This window comes from Erpetoichthys calabaricus, chromosome 12 (genome assembly GCF_900747795.2).
Source record: "Erpetoichthys calabaricus chromosome 12, fErpCal1.3, whole genome shotgun sequence".
NCBI classification, from domain to species: Eukaryota; Metazoa; Chordata; class Cladistia; order Polypteriformes; family Polypteridae; genus Erpetoichthys; species Erpetoichthys calabaricus.
In genome coordinates, this window is record NC_041405.2 from 58,525,740 (window position 1) to 58,546,607 (window position 20,868).

The window sequence follows — 20,868 nt, forward strand, 5'->3', positions numbered from 1 at the left end:
ACGGTCTTAAAAATTTCTTTGAAGAATAAGTGTGAATAAATGTCAACAAACCTCATCCAAAGGGACCGGACAGACAGACAGACTGACAGATATGGCTATTGCAGTAGGTGCTTCTTGCAATATATGTGAATGCATCTGAAAAAGGTTTCTATAACAGATAAAAGGAGATTTGACAGAAGTATTCCAAATTGAGAAAGGAATTGGCAATTATTTTAAAATGAGTAAAATGTGACGCAGAGTGAAATTAGTTAACTGTAAGGCATGGAGTTCCTTTGGGGTCTGAGTCGCCCCTAACTAAAGGATTACTCCACCCCAAAATAATATTTGTTTATGTTTCTTAGTCCATGTGGTTTATAGTGATGGCTGACAATTTTTTTTAGTTTCATGTTTTCATGGAGAATGGAGATAACAAACTTTCTAATATGATGGGATCTATGGAGACCAACACTGGACAACAGCAAATAATATCAAAATCTCCATGAAAAAAATCTGATGTTACTTGTGTGTCACATAACCCACACATTAGGTCATCCAGTCGTATGCTTACAACGTACAAAACACATGCATTTTTGTTAAAATAGTGTTAAATGAATAGCTCCAAAAATCAAAGTAGTCCAGAAACATCAAGCCCGTTCACACAGGGTCATGCTTTTGAATTGAACACCTGTCCCCTACCCCCCAACCATTCACTAGTAAACAGTCCAGTCTTCAGTTCAAAAGTGTAATATATCATTTTTGGGTGGAATATTCCTTTAAGCAGATGAAAATCAAAATTGTGGGGAGGCCCTGAAAATAAACTTCAAAAACATGTTATGGTGTTTTATATCACTCAGTGTCCATTACTGAGTTTGCAAGAACACAGAAAGGTGATACGGTGATGAGTGTGAGGATAACAGACTCTTGTTACCATGGTGGATTTCTTGTTTCGAAGATGTTTCCAGTAACCCAGGAAAATGGGAAATTGAATTCATTGGTAGTTTCACATATTTTGCAACTTTTCTGGCACAATTTTTGTTCTTCTGTGGATGGTGCCATTTTGATTTGCAGTTTCCATAACATTGTTGCATATGGTTTCCCGGAGGTGCATGGCACTAGAGTCATCACTGCAACAGGTTATGCTAGGCATATACTGGTTGTCCGAGTTTGTGGATAAAAACAAAAACAAATCTTTGTGCGATTGTGTGGTTACTGTATAAGTTTTTCTTCACGCTATTAGACTTCAGGCTTCAAATTTCAATTTTTGAGTTTTTGCTTCTGAATTGGTAAAAGATAAGATGGTCTTTTTGGTAACAAGTTTCTGGTTAGTTTTTTCTCCTCATCACCTCCATTCCATTATCTTGGCATTATCAGCATTTGGAATAACAGGCAGCAGACAGCAGGGGTATGCAGGGCCACTGGATTGAGACCATAATTGGTGAGCACTTTAAAATAACAGATCAGAGTGGTGCTACAGCAGGCTGTCCCATGCAGTATCTTAATATGTAAGTGTCACAAAAAGGTAGCTGTTCTGCCTGATGCTGCTTAGAAATACAAGGTAGTGTGTTTTTTATTTGTGGCCTGGGGCGCTGAGATTCACACTGTTTTAAACTGTGAATTTTTTTATTTTTATTGGGGATGCCAGGACCACCCAGCATGGTTTGACACCCCAAGCCACAGAGAGACACCTCACTGAGGAAAAAGTCCAAAAGGCGAATTCAGAAAGGTATTTAAAAACCCAACAGTTTACATAACCCTTCCCATATCCCAAAACAAAGACACATAACATACAATTTGTCTTCTTATGCCCCTATTGTGATTTCCAACTTTTTTATATTTTTTGTGTAAATTCCTTCATACTGGGAGAGACAGTAAAAGAAAAATGACAAATGACCAGGAAGATCATTGTCAGAGAACATGCAAAGGTCAAGACCAGGACAAAACACGATTCAGCATCGAAACCAAAATGGATAAAATCAAAAAACAAGAGGAGAGATTTAATAACCTTAAAGGGCAAAAAATAAAGGTTTTTTTTGGCACACTTATCCTTCAAACTCAGACACCGTGGAAACACTGAGGACGATCTTTAAGCTATTGCTCTGATGACATCACCCACAAGCGCTCTGCAGAGGATTCTGGGAAATGCTGCTAGGGAGGCAGCAAATACAAAATCCCTTAAATAGTACCACATGTCAAGAAAACAAAATGTCAATCTGGTAAAACGTAAACAAAATATGAGCTTCCTAAATAGGCCAGGTACACCATTTCTGACCAAGCATTCAGAATCCTTGAGTGTCATGTGCTTCCATCTGTTGATTTTCTGGAATTCTCTGGAATGTACTCTGAAAGAGCATGAATTCTCTCTGATAATCAGGGATAATTACATCCTGGACAGTTCCTATCAATCTATGTATGGTTTTAAGGTTTTAGGACACATGGAATTTGAATTTGCGGTTTAATTATATCTAGAACTTCTTCTAAAAAAGTTCATTATTTAATCATGTTGTGTTGGAATGCCATTTTGTTTCCCGTTCGGATAGCACTATGTTAGGTTTCTGTTTCTGCCGTGGAAATCTTTCACAGAATTCTCTGGGTTGGGCTCATTTGTGACATCAATTTTGCAATGATAAAAAGGCCATCCCAGATGTGTTGTTTTGGGGTATCTGAGCTTGACGGACAAACCTTGTTTCTTTGCATCAAAGGATATTAATTTAGTCCTTCCTGGTTTTTCAAATCTCTGCTATTGGTTTTGTCTCACATTCTGGCTTTGATGAAAGTTCTCCTTATCTCCTGATTTTGACCTTTGGTCCAATTTTTGACTATTGATTCTTACTGTCATTTTCATTACCTTTTTACTATCTCTTGCAAGTCGGTATAACCCTGAGGGCAAGAACCTGGACCAGAAGATAAACAGGAATCAAAAACAAAGCAAAAGTCAAAACCAGAGGACAAGAGATTCAGGTGGTGGAACCCAAAACAATCCTTGCAGTCAAAAAACCCAAAGCAAAAAGAGATCAGAGAACTAGAAAGATACAAACTAACACGCTCTGCGACATTCTCAACATGTTGGATTGATAAGGTTAAACAAACATTGTTACCAAATATGCCTTGACCATCAGCCCTCATTTGAGGTCTCAGATCTCTTCTGCAGACAAACCCATTTAAAACAAAATAATGAGAACTTCCAACATTTTTAGACTTGATTTTGAACCTGGGCTGGACACCAGTTGGCCATCAGGTACACTTATCAAGTTGGTGTGGAGCACAACCTCATTTTGGTAGAAGCGACCAGCTCTACATCTCGCACTAGCCAGTGGTAGATAAGGCCATAGTGGGAAGAGAATGGACATCCTGGATGAAACCACGAAAAATACATTACCCAGATGGGAGTCCAGTGTGAAAATGCAGATGGATTGGCCAGCGGAACAAATAAATAATCTTGTACCCGGCCAGTGTAAGTTAAGCAGAAGCTGAGAGTTGGATGTAGTTCCATCCCCCATATGCCAGGTCGCAGTAGTCCTTGTATGGGAACTCAGTCAGGACACCCACGGGGGTACATGGGAGATGAAGGCTGAAAGTGCAGCCCTGTTGAGGTTCCTGGGGATCAAGAGAGGGCACTGTCTGGGGGAAGACCTCTCTACTTTCCTTATGACATGGCGTGGCACCAAAAACATTCCTGGGTCATGCATTAAAAGGAGCCCACTGCCTTATGTAGTTGAGTCAAAATCAGGAGGCAGCCAGCAACACTCCACAGAGGAGAGAAGGAGAAAGAATTTGTGATGTATTTATTATATTATTGTGACTTATTAATGAAAGCTTTGTGAAGTACCTTTTGAGAGAATAAAATTATTTTATTCATATATTGTGGGCTGTATTGCTGTGTCCGTAGTTTGGGGCCTTCTGACACTCCCTTGTGGTTACACCACACAGTTTATGATCTGGCTTTGTCCTTCACAGCAGAGGGCACTCCGCTCCATCAGATTGGTCTCATAGACATTTGCACAGAATGTTTCCTTTATATTTTCTTTTGATGACTTAAATGTTCCCATTTCTTAGTTTTAGAAGCTGCATAACCTTTGCTATTTTTTTGGTACTATGTCTGTGCATTAAAGATAATGTTTCCATTTTCATTTTTATCTCTTCCATCAGCCTACCACTTCCAACAGTACCTGACATAAAACATATCAGAAAAATCATTTTAACCCGCTATAAATGTCCCACAACACAGGCCGGAGTGCAGGGTCCTTTATACTGTTGCAGATCTCTTGGCTTTGTTAAATTAGATTTGTACAAAACCCATTGTCAGTTTTCATTAGTGTTAGATAACTGGACCTGAAGTTGCCTGAAGATTTAGTAGCCATCTCACTTCTGGTCGGCTTGTGGAGGACTGTTAGGGTTGTGCCTGTCACGGATAACAGAGCGATCAGGTGAAATAGCAAGCTGCTAAAAAATACTGAGGCTAAGCACCTACTGAAATGGAGAAAAGGCTTAGTGGACAAACAAAAGTGATGAACAAAATGAAAGGTAAAGTGTGCTATTGGCCCTTGTGTAGCATTCACCAAATGGGTGTGTTGAGAAACCGGTGTAACCACAAGGGAATGCTACTGAGCCAAAAACACAGGCACAATAATGCCCAAGCACAATTCCAGGTTCAAATAGAAGGTTTTTATTTATCACCAATAATTTTCTTATACAAACACCAGCCCAAATACACCAATAAAAAATTCTTCTACTTCCAAGAGTGTTGCCTGCTGCCTCCAGAATCTCTGACTCTATAAAATGAGTCAGTGAGCTCTCTTTTAAATTGGGTCATATGGAAACCAGAGCAGTCCTCCCCCAGTAGTTCCCTCTGACAGAAATCAAATATCCAGACAGAGGTGCTTTTCCATACTGCAATTCCCATGCCACTCTCCAGGGGCCTCATGTATAAACGGTGCATACGCACAGAAATGTTGCGTACGAACGTAAAGCCACGCACATTTCCACGGTACCTCATACCCTGTCGTACGCAATTTCTTCGATCGGTTTGGCAGACTGGAGGCACCCAGCGTCAAAGCAGTGCTACTGTTCCTGTGTGGTTACCCTTTCTTTCTTAGATCCACATTCCTGACGCGGCTTTATAAATACACTGAAACTAACTGCATATTGTTTATTAGTGTAATGCATCTGATTGTAAGTAACCTGCAGCAATATAATGGTCCAGGGAAGAGCCATAGTATTCCAAATACCATAACTGCTTTAGCGTTGTTACTCTCAATGCATCTTCTTCTTCTTTCAGCTGCTCCTGTTAAGGGTTGCCACAGCAGATCATCTTTTTCCATATTACTCTCACTGCACCACTCAGAGTATTTATATTACTGTATTATCGGTATACAGCATGAAGCAGACGCTGCCTGAGCCACGGCAAAACGTTTCAGGGACTTTCCTGTACGGACTTCGCGCTTTAGAAAAAGTTTCATCCCAAGAACTATAAACGCACTCAATCAGTCCATCAAGTGCTCCTTGTAGAACTGTTTGTACTTTTAAGTACAATTACCTCACTGTAAACTTGCACTACAGTTATAATATTGCACAACCTGCACCACTTTATAAAGCATGTATTTGCATATGATGACGATATTTTTAAGATGAAATGCAGCAAAATATGTTGATTATATTATACAGATAAAACTAACTTCATTTAAATAATCTGTATTGTTAATAATTAAACATGTGAGGACATGGTGCCGCAGAGCTAGCTAGTTCAGGGATTGTTCCTGCATTGCTGGTGCTGACACGACACTGGAAAGATAGATGGATAGAATAATTAAACATGTACTTCGAAAATATTTCAATGTTCCTTAAAAGTTTTGAAGAATCGGCGTTCTAAGCTTACAAATGACTTCACGTCTATTACAGAGCTGATTGTGTGGCTATTGAGTATTTGGAGAAAGAAAAGTAAGGACAGGAATTGGAGGTTAGTACGTTTGAAAGAGACAGTACTTCTATAATAAATTATTTCTTCAAAGGTCGCACATGGCGCAGCAAGCCTCTTGCGTGAGACATGAACAAGCACTGCGCCACCGTGTTCCCATGTTTAATAACATGCGTTCATTCCTATCATCATGAAAAAGATATCACATATACATCTCAGTATTTTAATTATTCAGAGAGCTGTAATATCACGAACGTAATGGATTATGTGTCCTGTCACAGAAAGAGAAAGCCCGTTTAAGAAGCAGGTAGTCATTCACACACAGAGCACATAGAAGATCAAATACGGAACAAAGCATTTAATGTGCTACTTTAGTTACAATGGGATTTGAGAAACTAGTAAATTAAACGATTTTAAGATGAAGTTTATGATGTTCTACTTTAATGGCAGTTTCCTTAAGAGGCATTAGCTCTCTGGAAATGTGTTCTTTTCAATTGCGGCGTTTTAATTAACCTGAATTTAAATAATTATAAATAAAAAAGGTATTTTTCCCCCTCCAGCATGCAATAAGACGGTTTACAAGATTTACACGAGAAGTAAAAAGAATAATCTAGCTCTTTATTGACGGGTTCACGTGGTATTACAAATGGGAAGCTTATGACAGACATACCAAGCATGTGGGAGACTTGACCTACGGCGTCTGCCATCTGTCGTCGACACACTGAAAGGATTTTAACCGGACAGAAGACAATCTTCTGTCCGGCCTCGGACAGAAGACATACTCTTCCACCCGGCAGCTTCAAAGTGTTGGCTGTAGATCCATCCTTATATTCGGGTTGCTCCATGTGCAGGTTCTTGGCTCCGGATCCAAACAAGGACAGGACAGGACTCAAACCCCACCTTCAAACATACAGGAATAGCACAATGCCTACATACAGTTCTCATTCTCCCAACAAGGAAAGAAGATGGTGTGCTGATAGAATACAGAAATATACTAGTCTGTCTTTAGGCTGACTATTCAATTGTCCAGTTGTCTTTGGCTTTCTAGTCCTGTGCTTGGCTTGGCAATTCTAAATGCTGCTGCTGTGCTCCTGTGTACCATATTTGGTCTGCCTGTATGAATGAGTCTAGAACAGTGGGCACAGAGAACAGTGACATTAAACTTAATAAAAACACATAGTATAACACGCCACTCTTTGTCACTGGATCTGTGACAAAAATCAATACTTGAAAGTCATATCCACAAATCAAAAGGTACTAGATCCCTCTTTACATTGTAGACATTTCAAGATCATTTGTGGAAATGTGAGATGTAATACCACTATAGCTTCTGTACCGTTCATCTAATACCAGTGTAAATATTAACAATGACAAGTTACAGTACATTTGGACAAACAGTTACATTTAACATGGTGTTACTAGATAGTGATCATTATATCTCATCAGTTGTATCATAGCATCGGATATTATAATTCTATATAGCATCTTAATGGATTTCACTATTCTTTAGCACTCGTAACATTTCTAAATTCAGTATATTGCTATATGTACCCCACCCTTTGGTGTCTGATCCCTTGTTATAAGTTATAATAGTTGTAACGTAACTCAGATGCTATTGTACTGTAGATCTATTGCTATGATTATTACTTGTTCTTAAACTAGTATTACTGCATAATTGTACATATTTATATCCTTCCCAACTTCATTATTGGATGTTCTATTCCCATTCAATTTTACAATTTAAACATTATTGGTGGTTAATTATGCATATCCTCATACCTTTGAGCCCTTCTTATAACATTTTCAAGTCTATTCCTAAGCTTTCTATATTCATGCCTTGTCCAACCCACTGGTTTGTAGATAGTCTTTTGCTTGGTGGCTTTGCAGGTTCTTCTGTACAAAGTATGACTGCTTCAGGAAACTAAAGTCTTTTACCATTGCTGGAAATAAAAAATTAAACAGTCCTGTTGCCAATAGATCTCATGAGATGCACACATGGTGACTGTCCATTTTTAGCTGAGGAACACTTCCCTCTAGGCTTGCCCTGCATTCAGCATTCATTCATGGGATCCTTCAACAGCTGTCATCTCACTTCAGTGGCATTTTACACCCTGTTTCTGTGAGGAGTCCATAAAACTCTGTTTTGCAGCACAAAATGTCTGCACATAGCATGGCTTCAGATTTACTCAGCTGGACTTAAAATCTTTCGTTGCTTCTGTACTTCTGCCACTCTAGAAAAGCAAATCATTTCTTCACCAGATATTATGTGCAACAGGTCAAAAGTCTTTAGTACAGTCCTTTTTAAATCTTCATTTCGTAATACACCACCTTCTCCTCATTGATAGAACTTTTACCACTGTCTTGGAGAGACTTTTGGCACCATTAAATTAAGTGGCCAAAACTAAAATATTTGCTAGGCTAAACTAAAGAAGGGTGAAAAGTAGAGCAAATACATAACATAAAACAATTCTTTATCAATCATATGTATAATATGATGCAGCACTATTAATGTCAATTCTAGACCCGTAGTTATCAGTTTCATATCACAAATAACAGTTAAAGATAAATATGACAAATTATTACATTTAAACTAGGCTAACGAAAAATGTTTCTTCAATAGAATAATACACTAATCAAAATTAAAACATTACATCAGTTATACATTACAGGATGTTACATAGTTGAACTTTGAGTGTTTTTCATTTTTGTCTAAACAAAAACCTTACAATATCTAATACCATAGAACAAACAGTAGCGTATCTTAATCCAGAGACAAATCTTTTAAATGTCTTTAAAATATTACAACAGCACAATTCATATAGACTAATGGTTCTAATGTATAACTAAACATTCTGTTTAGCTAAGTGCATTATCACGGAGCATTTTACCTTAATATATTGATATAATAACAAATCTTCATAAAATTAATCACTCACAGAGACAACTCAATACATGTATGCAGTTCTAATACATTTTGTAATTACTGAAGTGATAATAATCATTTGTTATACATCAAAATATGTAAACCCTTTATACTGTTTTTATATAAAGACTAGAGAAATAAATCAGTCTAGTTTAAAAATAGGAACATTTTTAACCTTTGTATTTTTCATTTAAACATTTTATTATATATGATAACACTTGCACTAATCAGCATGCAAGGAAAATAATTCCAATCACTGCTGTTCATTAATCTATGATTGATAAACATTCACCACCCCTTGGACAGATTATTTAATTTCTCTGCCCAAACTTGCTATTAAGCCATGTCTTGCAGCTTTGTATAGGAAAAATAGTTTGTGTTTTTCATCAATTGGTCACGGGGTTTGCTAAATCTGGAGAAAAAGAACATCTATAGTTTTGGAGATATATATTCTTTTATGCTTTTAATACTTTATTCAGATTTTTTTTTTAAATGTTTAAAGTCTTTACTCTTTAACCGACTGTGCGACTGGCCGTCTTTTTCCTTGCAAGGGCATAGGTCAGTTATTTATCACTTGCATCTGCTTGTAGGGGGCGGCACGGTGGCGCAGTGGGTAGCGCTGCTGCCTCGCAGTTGGGAGACCTGGGGACCTGGGTTCGATTCCCGGGTCCTCCCTGCGTGGAGTTTGCATGTTCTCCCCGTGTCTGCGTGGGTTTCCTCCGGGCGCTCCGGTTTCCTCCCACAATCCAAAGACATGCAGGTTAGGTGGATTGGCGATTCTAAATTGGCCCTAGTGTGTGCTTGGTGTGTGGGTGTGTTTGTGTGTGTCCTGCGGTGGGTTGGCACCCTGCTTGGGATTGGTTCCCTGCCTTGTGCCCTGTGTTGGCTGGGATTGGCTCCAGCAGACCCCCGTGACCCTGTTTGGATTCAGCGGGTTGGAAAATGGATGGATGTGATCTGCTTGTAGGCTTCAAAAAAACATTCCAGACGTCACCACCTTGGCTTGGCAATTCTAAATGCTGCTCCTGTGCACCATATTTGGTCTGCCTGTATGAATGAGTCTATAACAGTGGGCACAGAGAACAGTGACATTAAACTTAATAAAAACACATAGTATAACAATGGCAAAATAAACTATGTGATTAAAGTGGAGATTAAAGTTGACATTTCGTGCTTTTTTCCCCACTGTGTGCCTATTTTGTTTTTTGTCTGTACCCTACTAAGCTTTCATATGACACTCAGACGGTGGGCTACGACTCGCCTTTTCACTGCGACTTTGATATGTGACTTCTTTTTTATTTCGGGCACTGTGTGACTTTGTGAACTTGAGCTTTCAAGTTTCTCTGACACTCTGTCACTTAATCAACTTCCTTTTGTTGATTATACCACTGTTTAAACCAACAAATAAAACGTTTTTCTTTTGCCTCCACTTCGTATTCGCTGAAATTTTTATATTTTCTCCTGTGCTTTTCCCATTGACTTTTCACAGAAGGCTATTTACAGTAATCCCTCACTTATCACGGGAGATAGGTTCCAAGGCCGACCGCGATAACTGAATTTCCGCGAAGTAGGGACACTATTTATTTAATTATTTAACGTGTATTTGGACGTTTTTAAACCCTCCCTGTATTGTTTACAACCCACCATTTACTCTATTAAAAACAGGGACAACTGCTAAGCAAAATGAAATCGGTAGATAAGTTTACACTTACTGTATAGCGAAGTACACGTAGCAGCTTGTAGGCGGTCATGACGTCGTCGACCTTGTTGCAAAGATTCCTAAAGCAGATTCCATCCAGACTACTGCCTTATCACGTCCACTTGCAACTCATTTTGCACCCTGGTTAAAGGACACTGCGGCCGTAGATCTTATATGCTTTTCCTCCTTTTTAAATAAAAAGAATCGATGTCCTGCAGCGGTGTAGCTGTTCCCTTCCTTCAGCATATCCAAAACCTTTACCTTTTGTGCAATCATTTGCATCTTCTGTTGGTGCTTGGACACGGCCCCTGAAGCATTAGCACGTTAATGATGAATGAGTGAGATGAGACTTCCTGGTTAATGCAACACTCCGTCGCTGAGCCAATCAGCAGCACACAGGAACTTAACTGCGTGCTCTGATTGGGTAGCTTCTCAGCCATCCGCCAATAGCATCTCTTGTATGAAATCAACTGGGCAAACCAACTGAGGAAGCAAGTAAAAAGACCCATTGTCCGCAGAAACCCGTGAAGCAGCGAAAAATCCGCGTTATGTATTTAGATATGCTTACATATAAAATCCGCGAAGTCGTGAATCCGTGAAAAGTGAACCGCGAAGTAGCGAGGGATTACTGTATATTGATTTGCATATTCAAAGAGGCGAAATTCTGGGAGGAGTTGGGGCGGGACAGAAGGCGCGTGCATGTGCGTTACTTTTCACGCTGATTGGGATTTATGTAGCGGAAGAACGTGGAAGTTTGCGTACGTACAGATTCCTGCATCTGGATTTTTCTGTGCGTACGCACATTTCCGCTTTTGTGCTTATGCCATGTTATAGTGTGAGTTCTATGCACGGCGTTATACATGAGGCCCCAGGTGTTTTAATAGGGTTCATCCTTCAGGAAGACTGCAGTTGTGTTGTTTGGGGAAATGAACTATACACAGTAAACCTATGGATAGGTATGATATGGTATGGATTTGTGCCTACAAACATCAGATTTATGTTTTTTTCTAAGACTGACTTGGTTTGGTAAGAAACTTACTGTAAAGTCCTGATCATATCCCTTACTGATCTCATTCATTACAAGGTAGTTTATAAAATCAATACAATTCAAGCACACAATCGTCCTTGATCATGTATGCTCGCAACAGAACTAAAGATTGAAACATGTGTTTGCCATTTTGTGTTTGCCATTTTGTAATCCAGCAACTTTCTGGGTCTGAATTCCCTTTAGAATTTGGATGAGAAGTGTTAGTCCTGTTACTTTTAATTTTAACGTGTGTTTTTCTTCCTCATTTTTATCTTTTTCTAAGGTATTTCAATGCCCATTCCAGTGATTGGCCTTCAAGATGAATCCAAGGTTTTCGTCAATGGAAGCTGTGTTCTCAATGAAGAAAATTTTGTCCTCATTGGATCTTTTGTGGCGTTTTTCATTCCGCTGATCATTATGGTCTTCACATACTGCTTAACGGTGCAGGTACTGCAAAGGCAAGCCACCGTGTTTTTACATGACAGTATCCCAAAACCACAAAGACGAGGCAGCCTCAACTGCTTAAAAAAAGACTCATCCCAGACTCCCTCGGATAACATCTCCATGATACAAAGCTCAGAAGGAGCCTCCCAGCTGAACTCCCCGATCAACAGAGACACCGGCCAGGGACGTAAGGGCATGATGCAGGCCATAAAGAATGAGCGGAGGGCTTCGAAAGTCCTGGGGGTTGTCTTCTTTCTCTTTTTACTGATGTGGTGTCCATTTTTCGTTGTTAACATCATGTCTGTGCTCTGCAAAGGTGCATGCAATGAGGGTCTCCTTGGGGAACTGCTTAATGTGTTTGTGTGGGTGGGCTACATTTCTTCAGGCATTAATCCTCTGGTTTATACTCTCTTTAACAAAACGTACCGCCGAGCTTTTTCTAATTACGTCAACTGTCAGTACAAGAACAATAAAAAACCATCCCAGAACTTGTATCAGCCTTATATTGTCACACCAACCATGTATGGAAAAGATATTAATCTAAATAGCTACCGCAATGGCAACGAGCCGAACAGCATGGACATGGACGATAATGATGAAGCACTAGAAATGCAAATCGGCACGTCAGAGGTGTCTATAAACAGCTCGAATGTCATTGGCGATAAGGTCAGTTGTGTATAATGAAGAGATCAGTCCTGAAGCACATCAGCTGTCTTTATGTCTCTTTGGTTTGCCTGTTCACAGGATTTCCAACTCTACCATATGCTGTAAAAAAAATCCCAAACCTTTTATTTTATACCATTTTTTCTAGTTTTAAAACCAAAATATGGGCAAAAAATAATAGCATTCATGATTGTAATACAGTATCTACAAATGTTTTTTTCTCAACTTTTTTATATCTATTAAATATAAATTCTCTACTTTGCACTTCTCAAAGTAGAACGTGAGAAAAGGAAAGGGAAGCATTTTATATTTTTCCTCTGAAATAAATTCATTATCCAAATGGCACATGGATTATAAAATGTGAATTTTATGCTTGAAATAAAACATTAGCAATAAACTTAATAGATAAATGTCAGGCTATGTTTTTAAGTTTGTGCTTCTGAGCTCATGTGTTTTGTCTAATAGCTGCGATGGCCGAAATCATCCTTCACCATGCGCTGTCAGATTGCAGATAAGACATTGAACCCAGGTCGAGTTTGCCAGGAGAGCATTAGCACAAGAGGGCCCCCTACTGAGCAGACTAGGGACTGCGCCCACTTACCCTGAATAACCTTACAAAAATGTCCGCTAATCGCGGAGCAATGCATAATCTCCATTTATCGACAAGTTCATGATGTCGTTGGATTAGGCCTCGCCCCTAATATGATGCAGCAGGCCGCGGAACAACACAAACAGACACACACGCAGAAACCACCTAGACGCCAGTGTACAGTGCAGCCAATACAGGTGTGAAATGCGACGCAAAAACACTGTGCATTTAAACAGCAAAACATCGAAATTGTGGATGTACACACAAACTTACACACATACAGGCATATGTAACATACTATGAAGAAGTAAATGTACCCCATGAAATGTTTTCTCTTAACATTTCTTGACATATCAAGATTTGATGTTCATTTAAACAGTACCTTTCGATAAAGGTGATGTAATTGAAAAAAAAATGAAAATGTCAACAAAAAATGAACAGATATGTAATTTCCGTCTGTGGAAAAAGTAAATCCATTCTTGGCTCTAATAGCTGGTATAGCCCCCTGAAGTAGCCATTTTCTATAACTGTCTACACACCTCTGACATTGGCTGTCAGAAATTTCTTCCACTCCTCCATGCAGAACTTTTTCAGCTGTGTGATGTTTGAGGGGAGTCTTTCATGTACAGTCCTTTTCAAATTCCCCACACCATTGCCAATCACGGTCTTGTCATCCCCTGTCTCTAACTGGCTAACCATCTCTCTTACCCCTTCATCACCTAACAGCAAATGGCTGCCATTGCATCATCCAGGTGAATGCTGTACATTAGTGATGGTTGAAGTGGCTCTCCAGTCACTGTGTAAAGCATTTTGAGTACTGAGAAAAGCACTACATACAGTAGGGGTAAAGAATTATTTGATATATTATTATTCAGATCTATGCTTTAACTTGGTCATTCTAGAATCCTCCATTTACTTCTTTTCAGTCATTCCTTGATGGATTTATTGTTATGTTTAGGGTCATTGTCTGATTGCATGGTCCACTATTGATTGAGCTTCAGTCTTCAGACAGGTGGTCTCACATTATTCTCAAGCATGCTCTGGTACAATCGACAATTCATTGTAGGTTTTGTGACCCTGAGCTGCCCAGGCCCTGATGCAGCAAAGCAGCCTCAAACCAGAACATTTACAGTTGCTATAAGGTTCTTTTAGTCAAATACTATCTTTGGTTTATGCCAGACATGTCTTCTGGTACTGTAGCCAAATAACTCTATCTGTGCCTTGTCTGTCCGGGGCACATTGCTCCAGAAGTCCTGGTCTTTGCCTAAGTGTTCATGGGCAAATTTTTGTCTTTTGAACAGTAAAGATTTCCTTCCATGTCTAATGTGTGTAGCCTCTTTCCAATGGAATATTTATTCACTTTGACATCAACATTGCAAAAACTACCTGTAGGTCCCATGATGAAATTCTGGAGTCCTAACTTGCTAGAGTGGCCTGACCTGGACAAGCTGACATTTGTTCAAAATCTTTTCCACTTATAGATGATCTCCTGGACAGTTCAATGTTTGAATTTCAACTCTTTAGATATTGTTTATGTCCCTTTCTGGACTCATAGGCATTGATAACCTTCGTTTTGAAGATCCCAGAGGGTCTTTTTTGACCTTGGCATGGTGATAACACACACTTCAATACATCAACAACAAAAGGCAATGTCTGAGGTTCAAATAAGACACATTCATGAAGATCTTCCCTAATGATGTTCTAATCATTTGCACCTGATTCTATTTTGAGGTATATGAGGTAGTGATAAATCTTTGGGCCTTCTTACTTTTTCCATATGTGAAGTTTGCATTTATATTTACTTAATTTATACAATGAACTACAAAATGTGGAATGACGCTTATTATATTTGATCACCTTTACCTATAGATACATTTTAAGTGAAGAACAAGTCGTAACATGTCCAACACATGTAAACAAGGAAAAAACCGTCATGGGGCGTAATTCCTTTTCTAGATGTCTGTATATTTAAATAACATTCAACAACTGTGGTTCAGCAAAGAATGACTTGAAGATACACGTCACACACACATATGCAAACATTCTATTGTATGTATTTAACAATGGAGCAAAAATAGGATTCAGATAGCAGAAGTACGCACATGCATATACAAGGGCTTATCGTTTGTAACCGACATTACAAGTCTGGTAGCAAGCATCAGCAACATATGGAGAAAGCCGCTCACTATTGAGCCTTAGATCTCAAGTTCATGTTCGGAAGCCATTGTGGGTGCGATGGCTCAGACGATTCGGTAAGACTACAAAGATCAAACCTTATATCCAACAGTAATGTGGCGACTATTCTACAGAGATGGACTTTCATTTTTATTATTGCAATATTAGGCAAACAGGATTATTTATACTGTGGATGTAAATAGATTTTTACAATGCAAAATGTACTGCTCTTCTTGGGCAACCGGGCCCCATGCTAGAGTACGAGTTAACGTGTCCGACCCTGTACGTTTCATAAACCTTTATGTAGCTTAACAGCATTTAATATTGCAACAGAGCCATTGTTTCGAGTCATTTTCACTATGTTTTGTGATGCTGCTATTAATTTATTAAAGATTTGTTTTATTAATGTCTCTGGCTTATTTTTGAGTGTCTGCTGTAAGTGCCATAAACACAGTTTTGTACTTTAAGTTTTAGACAGCAGCTGATGAGGTCTTTCTCCATAATGTGATAAAGAATACTCAACCATGATGGAAAAGTTTTTGGCTTAATTATTCATAAAAAGGAAATTAAGTCTGCAACAAAATTAAACATCGTCTTGGGGAGGACTTGGGAGACACAAATGAACACAGAATGGTACAGTTTGGGATTGGGTTGAGGTGAAAGACTGTGAGCTGTTATGAAACTGACCCATAGGGAGAGACAAAAGGCTCACAAGGACTGGTTAGGGCATGTGAGTAAAACTCAAGGGGGGTGGAGTTGGAAGCACCCACCACACAACAAACCACCTGGATTGGGACCTGAGTGAAGCGGGTGACACATCAGCACCACACTGGAGCAATGTGAGGTTTTTTTTACGGTGACTAAAATGCCAATCCTGCCACCAACCCCCAAGTTTTAGCTCTAAGTAATTAAAAAAAATGTTTTTACAAATATTATTTTAGTCTTTACCTCTTTCACAGTTCCTTAGACTCCACCACTTCTGCAATGATGAGGTTCTGTTTTGTAAGGAAGCACTCAGCATGAGGACTTTCTTCATTAATAGAGGATACCCTTCTTGCATTGTGGATTGGGGTCTCAATCAAGTCAGGAGTAGACTACATAACATCCACTGCAAAAGGAACCCCAATAATATAACCCACACCGGTCCACCCATTCCACCCTAATACTCTGTCTCTCCCACAGGCCATTTAACAAAATTTACCAATTCTGGAGGGAGATGACCAGCAGATCATTTCAGAGAGCACATTTGAGAATCAAAGACCTTTCAAAGCCTGTTGTAGAACACTTCACATCCCTTCATCAAGGGCCTCACTGAGCTTTTTGTTTGTGTTCTTTCACAGGCCTTCAAAGACACTTTTCAAAGAAAAACAGAAGAAGCTAAGCCCATTCTCAGTCTGGGATCACATATTCCTGCAGGTCTTAATGGCAGGCTAACTTTTGATCTCTCCCTACATCTTCCCTAATGACAGCTTTCTCGTACCTACTCTCATCTTTTCTCCTGTTATCTACCCTGGCTGTGTTCCCTCATATTTTTCTTACCTGCTCCTTCCTTTTCAGTTGCACATCTGGTGAAGGCTGTTCAGCTGAAACGTTGCATCTTTAAACTTCTTTCCTTTTTCATTACAGAAATACATTTTTAAACCTTTTTCCTTAATTTTTACTTTACACATTAATTTCTGCAGACAGTATGGTCCGTGTCTGACAGTTTTTGGGATACTCCCAACAATTAACACCTATGCTGATATCTAGAGATACAAGAGAAGATGACAGTCTAAAAAGGACACATCTCACAAGTGTGTGATTTTTTGATGTTGTTCGTGTACATCCAGATATCAGAAGCTATCACTGTGAGTGGGCAGTGTGGATTTGGACCAAGGGGACTGGACTGGCAAGCACAGGTTTTATTTGTCCTCATCCCAAAGCCACTTCATCTGCTTGTCATCGCTGAACAAGTGCTCTTTGATCGTTTCATTGCATAGTATTCTTAAACCTCACCTAGCCCAATTCAGGGATGTGGAGTCGGGTGGAGGGGGAGATAGGGGGCAGAAGAATCCCTAACAGTACAGCACCTATGAGAGTATTCACCCCATGGAGACTTTCACATTTTCTTGTTGTACAACATTGCATCGCAGTGCTAGTTTGGCTTTTTTGATAGTGAACAATAGTAAAAGATGCTTTAATGCCAAAGTGATAACAGATTTCTGTACAGTTGTCTGAATTAACTATAACTATGAAACATAAAATGATTGTTTAATTATTAGCAGTCGCAAAATTAGTCCAAAGGAGGTCACCTGTCTGGGGTTTCAGTTGATTGTCATATAAGTGTTCCTGTATTTGGAAGAGCCAGCGTTTGGTGAGTCAATATAGTGATCTTACCTAGATAACAAAGACACAAGTACACTCCAATGAACTCTGTGAAAAGGAGATTGAAAAGCTCAAGTCACGGAATAAATTCAAGACAATATTTCAGTCACTAGATATCCCATGGAGTTCAGTTAAAACAACCATTAAGAAAAGGAAAGAGTGGGCCACAGTCTGTACATCTACCTGGAGCAGGCCTTCCACAAAAACTAACTGGTCTTGCAAGAACAAAACTAATGAGAGAGGCCATCAAGAGATACATGAGAACTCAAGGACTTACAAGCAACAGCGTCTGAGATTAGAAAGAATGTATAGACAGCAGCTGTTGTCTGGATGCTTCACCAGTCTTAACTTCATGTTAGAAATGGCAAAGTCACGCTTAAACAAAATGCACATGACTCATGGCTAGAGTTTACCAGTAGGCTCATGGGAGACTCTGAGGACAGCTGGAAGGAAATTCTATGGTCTGATGAAACCATCATTGAGCTTTTTTGTCACCAGATTAAAAATCATGTTTGAACACTCCACATTATCAAAAACACACCATGCACACCATGAAGTATGGTGGTGGCAGCGTCTCAGTCTGGGGCTGCCTTTCTGCTACAGGCTCTGGAAGGCTTGTAACAGTGGAAGATAAAATGAAGCCAGCAAAATCCAGGGAAATTCTTGAGGAAAACCTGATGTAGTTTGAAAGAAACTTGCAACTTGGGAAAATACTTGTTTTCCAGCAAGATAATAACCTCAAGCATAAAGCCAAAGCTACACAGGAATGCCTTAAAAAACAACAATATGAACATCCTGGAGTGGCTGAGTCAGATTACAGTGTCCGTATAAATCAAGGGTCTTGGAGTAGGAGAGACAGTCTTATCATGTTCAAAATTCTCATAGTGATGCAAATTTGGTCTTCTTCATAGAAGATGCAGTAAAAGCATTTTATAGATTTTCCAAATTTAGGAAACATCTCCCAACATCACGAGGCATTAGGAGAGCTTGTGAGCTGTCCTAACTCGCTAGGAGCTGTCAGAAGATGGCACTCGGGCAGAGATTGGCACATACAGTACATAACTGGAAAGACTACATATTTTGGAAATGTTGGACAGCAATGAGCTCATAGAAAGAAAGATAGAGATGGATTACTATTCATAACAAATTTTGTGCTTTCAGCGCAAATGAGAATGATGGTAATGTTATGTTTTTTTGGCCACAAGGAAAATGTAGCTTTGCAATAGCGATGATACACTGTAGGATATGTCTCAACCAACCATGTCTATAAGTTATACCCAAACTTTATACACCCTTACAGCACGTGAGGTAATACGCAGATTCCTGACCACTTCATGCGAGGTAATGTTAAAGCCAGCTTCAGTCATGTAAATTGCTGGTTTTTCTGGAAGTGTGTGATTGAAGAGAGAGAGAGAAGTTGGGAGCATGCACTGATACAGCATGTTGCTGCACCCAACACATGAAGAACCACCTCAGCATCCCAAATTCCCTGTAGGTTGGAGGTGATTGAAGGCACACATAAAGATCACTGACCCAAGTGCGGATGAGCATACATATGTGAATCTTGAGTGGTCTCACAGTATCAGCACACAGATGTCCATGGGTACTGTAGTATAACAGATTACCTTAAAGATAAATTGGGGCTGGATGGGTGATTGATAGTGAAACACCACACAGGTATGCTGAGCACTGCATTCCACAAACCCCCTGGAACATTTGTGTTACACTTTATAAACCTTGGAAGGTTCTAGAAGTTGCCTGACCTGATTTTTGTTCTGTGCTTTAATACATTCTTGTTTATCATGGTGCCAAAGATTGGTGATATGATGTATGTTGGTCGGACATGTAAGTAAGAATTTCACTATACTTTGTACACATAATGATACCGCTACTGCTACAGTACTACTATTATAGCAAACATGAGTTTTGCACATAATCAAAAATAAAATTAATTTGTTACCTTTAGTTTTGCCAAAACCTTTACAGTCAACAGGAACAAATTGATCAAAGGGCAAAACTTTGGGACCCACACATGTGTGTAGGTTTTAGATGAGTGAAGAGAAGAAAAGGCAGTAGATGCAGAAAGGCTTACATTCAATTGAAAAACTGAAGTTCAACTGACTCAGTGGGTGACTCTGGGTTGTTCTTCTTCTTGTGCTTCTTTTATCAAAGATCCAGTAATTTGGTAATTTTCATAAAAGAGATTTAATTGTGTGACATCAGTCTCTGGATGTTTACAAAGATTTTGTCTTCTGCGCTTCTAAATAAGGTAAGAACATTAAAATGTTTTCACGAAAACAGGCTATTTAGACCAAAGAAGCTGTTGTACTTGTTTGTCATTTTATTTATTTTTCAATGGAAATTAAAATATTACACTTGTTCCACACTATATGAGATCTAGCAGGTGACAAGTCTGAGTCAACATTCAATAAAAGTTAAGCTTGTCCTCATCCCATAATATGTCATGGCCTAAGTGCAGACATGAGGTGGTTTTCATTTTTAATATTGATTGCTTACATTCTTGAGTAAGAACACGCCTCCCAAGTAGTTGGCTGCCTGCCTATAAAAGGCCATCCGTCGCTCCAGTCTCTTCATTCCATTCCTTGCTTTGCCATGGTATTCACGTCTCCCTGCTGATAACTGAAGCCTTTTTATTTAATCCATGGCTTCTCCGCTGTTTTATTATTATTCGTTTATTACGATTATAGTTATTGTGTAGGTATTTTAGACTTAGTTTACATTGTTCAGGTACCCATTTCCTTTACCGTACCCCCATTAACATGTCTATCGATCACCATCGACCAAAGAACTGTTACTTACCAAGTGGTTTCCATGCCCGGAGATGGCGACTGCCTTTTCCAATCTCTGTGTTACATATTGCACGGCCATATCAGGCTCACTCTTGATATCCGGAGGAACATTGTGTCTTATGTATTGAATGACTGGGACAGGTTCAAGGTGTGGACTGATGACGGTACAGGAGATAATTATACTACACAGGAGCACTATTAGAGTGAAATGCTTAAGCCCTTCACCTATGGTTCTGCATGTGAGTTGATGGCTGTCGCTGAATTGTTCGGTTGTCACTTTCAAG

The 20,868-nt window shown here is 39.3% G+C and overlaps 1 protein-coding gene across 3 annotated transcripts in view; it reads left to right on the plus strand.

Annotated features, from left to right (window-relative positions):
* LOC114662234 (5-hydroxytryptamine receptor 2A-like) overlaps positions 1-13,430 on the plus strand; it is a 620,625-nt gene extending 607,195 nt beyond the window's left edge. For all 3 annotated transcript variants that reach the window (XM_051934695.1, XM_051934696.1, XM_028815625.2), the window contains one exon: positions 11,823-13,430. In XM_051934695.1, coding sequence (XP_051790655.1) covers positions 11,823-12,664 — 842 coding nt within the window. In that variant the 3' untranslated portion in view covers positions 12,665-13,430. The remainder of the gene's footprint in view (positions 1-11,822) is intronic.
* Positions 13,431-20,868: the final 7,438 nt, after the last annotated feature.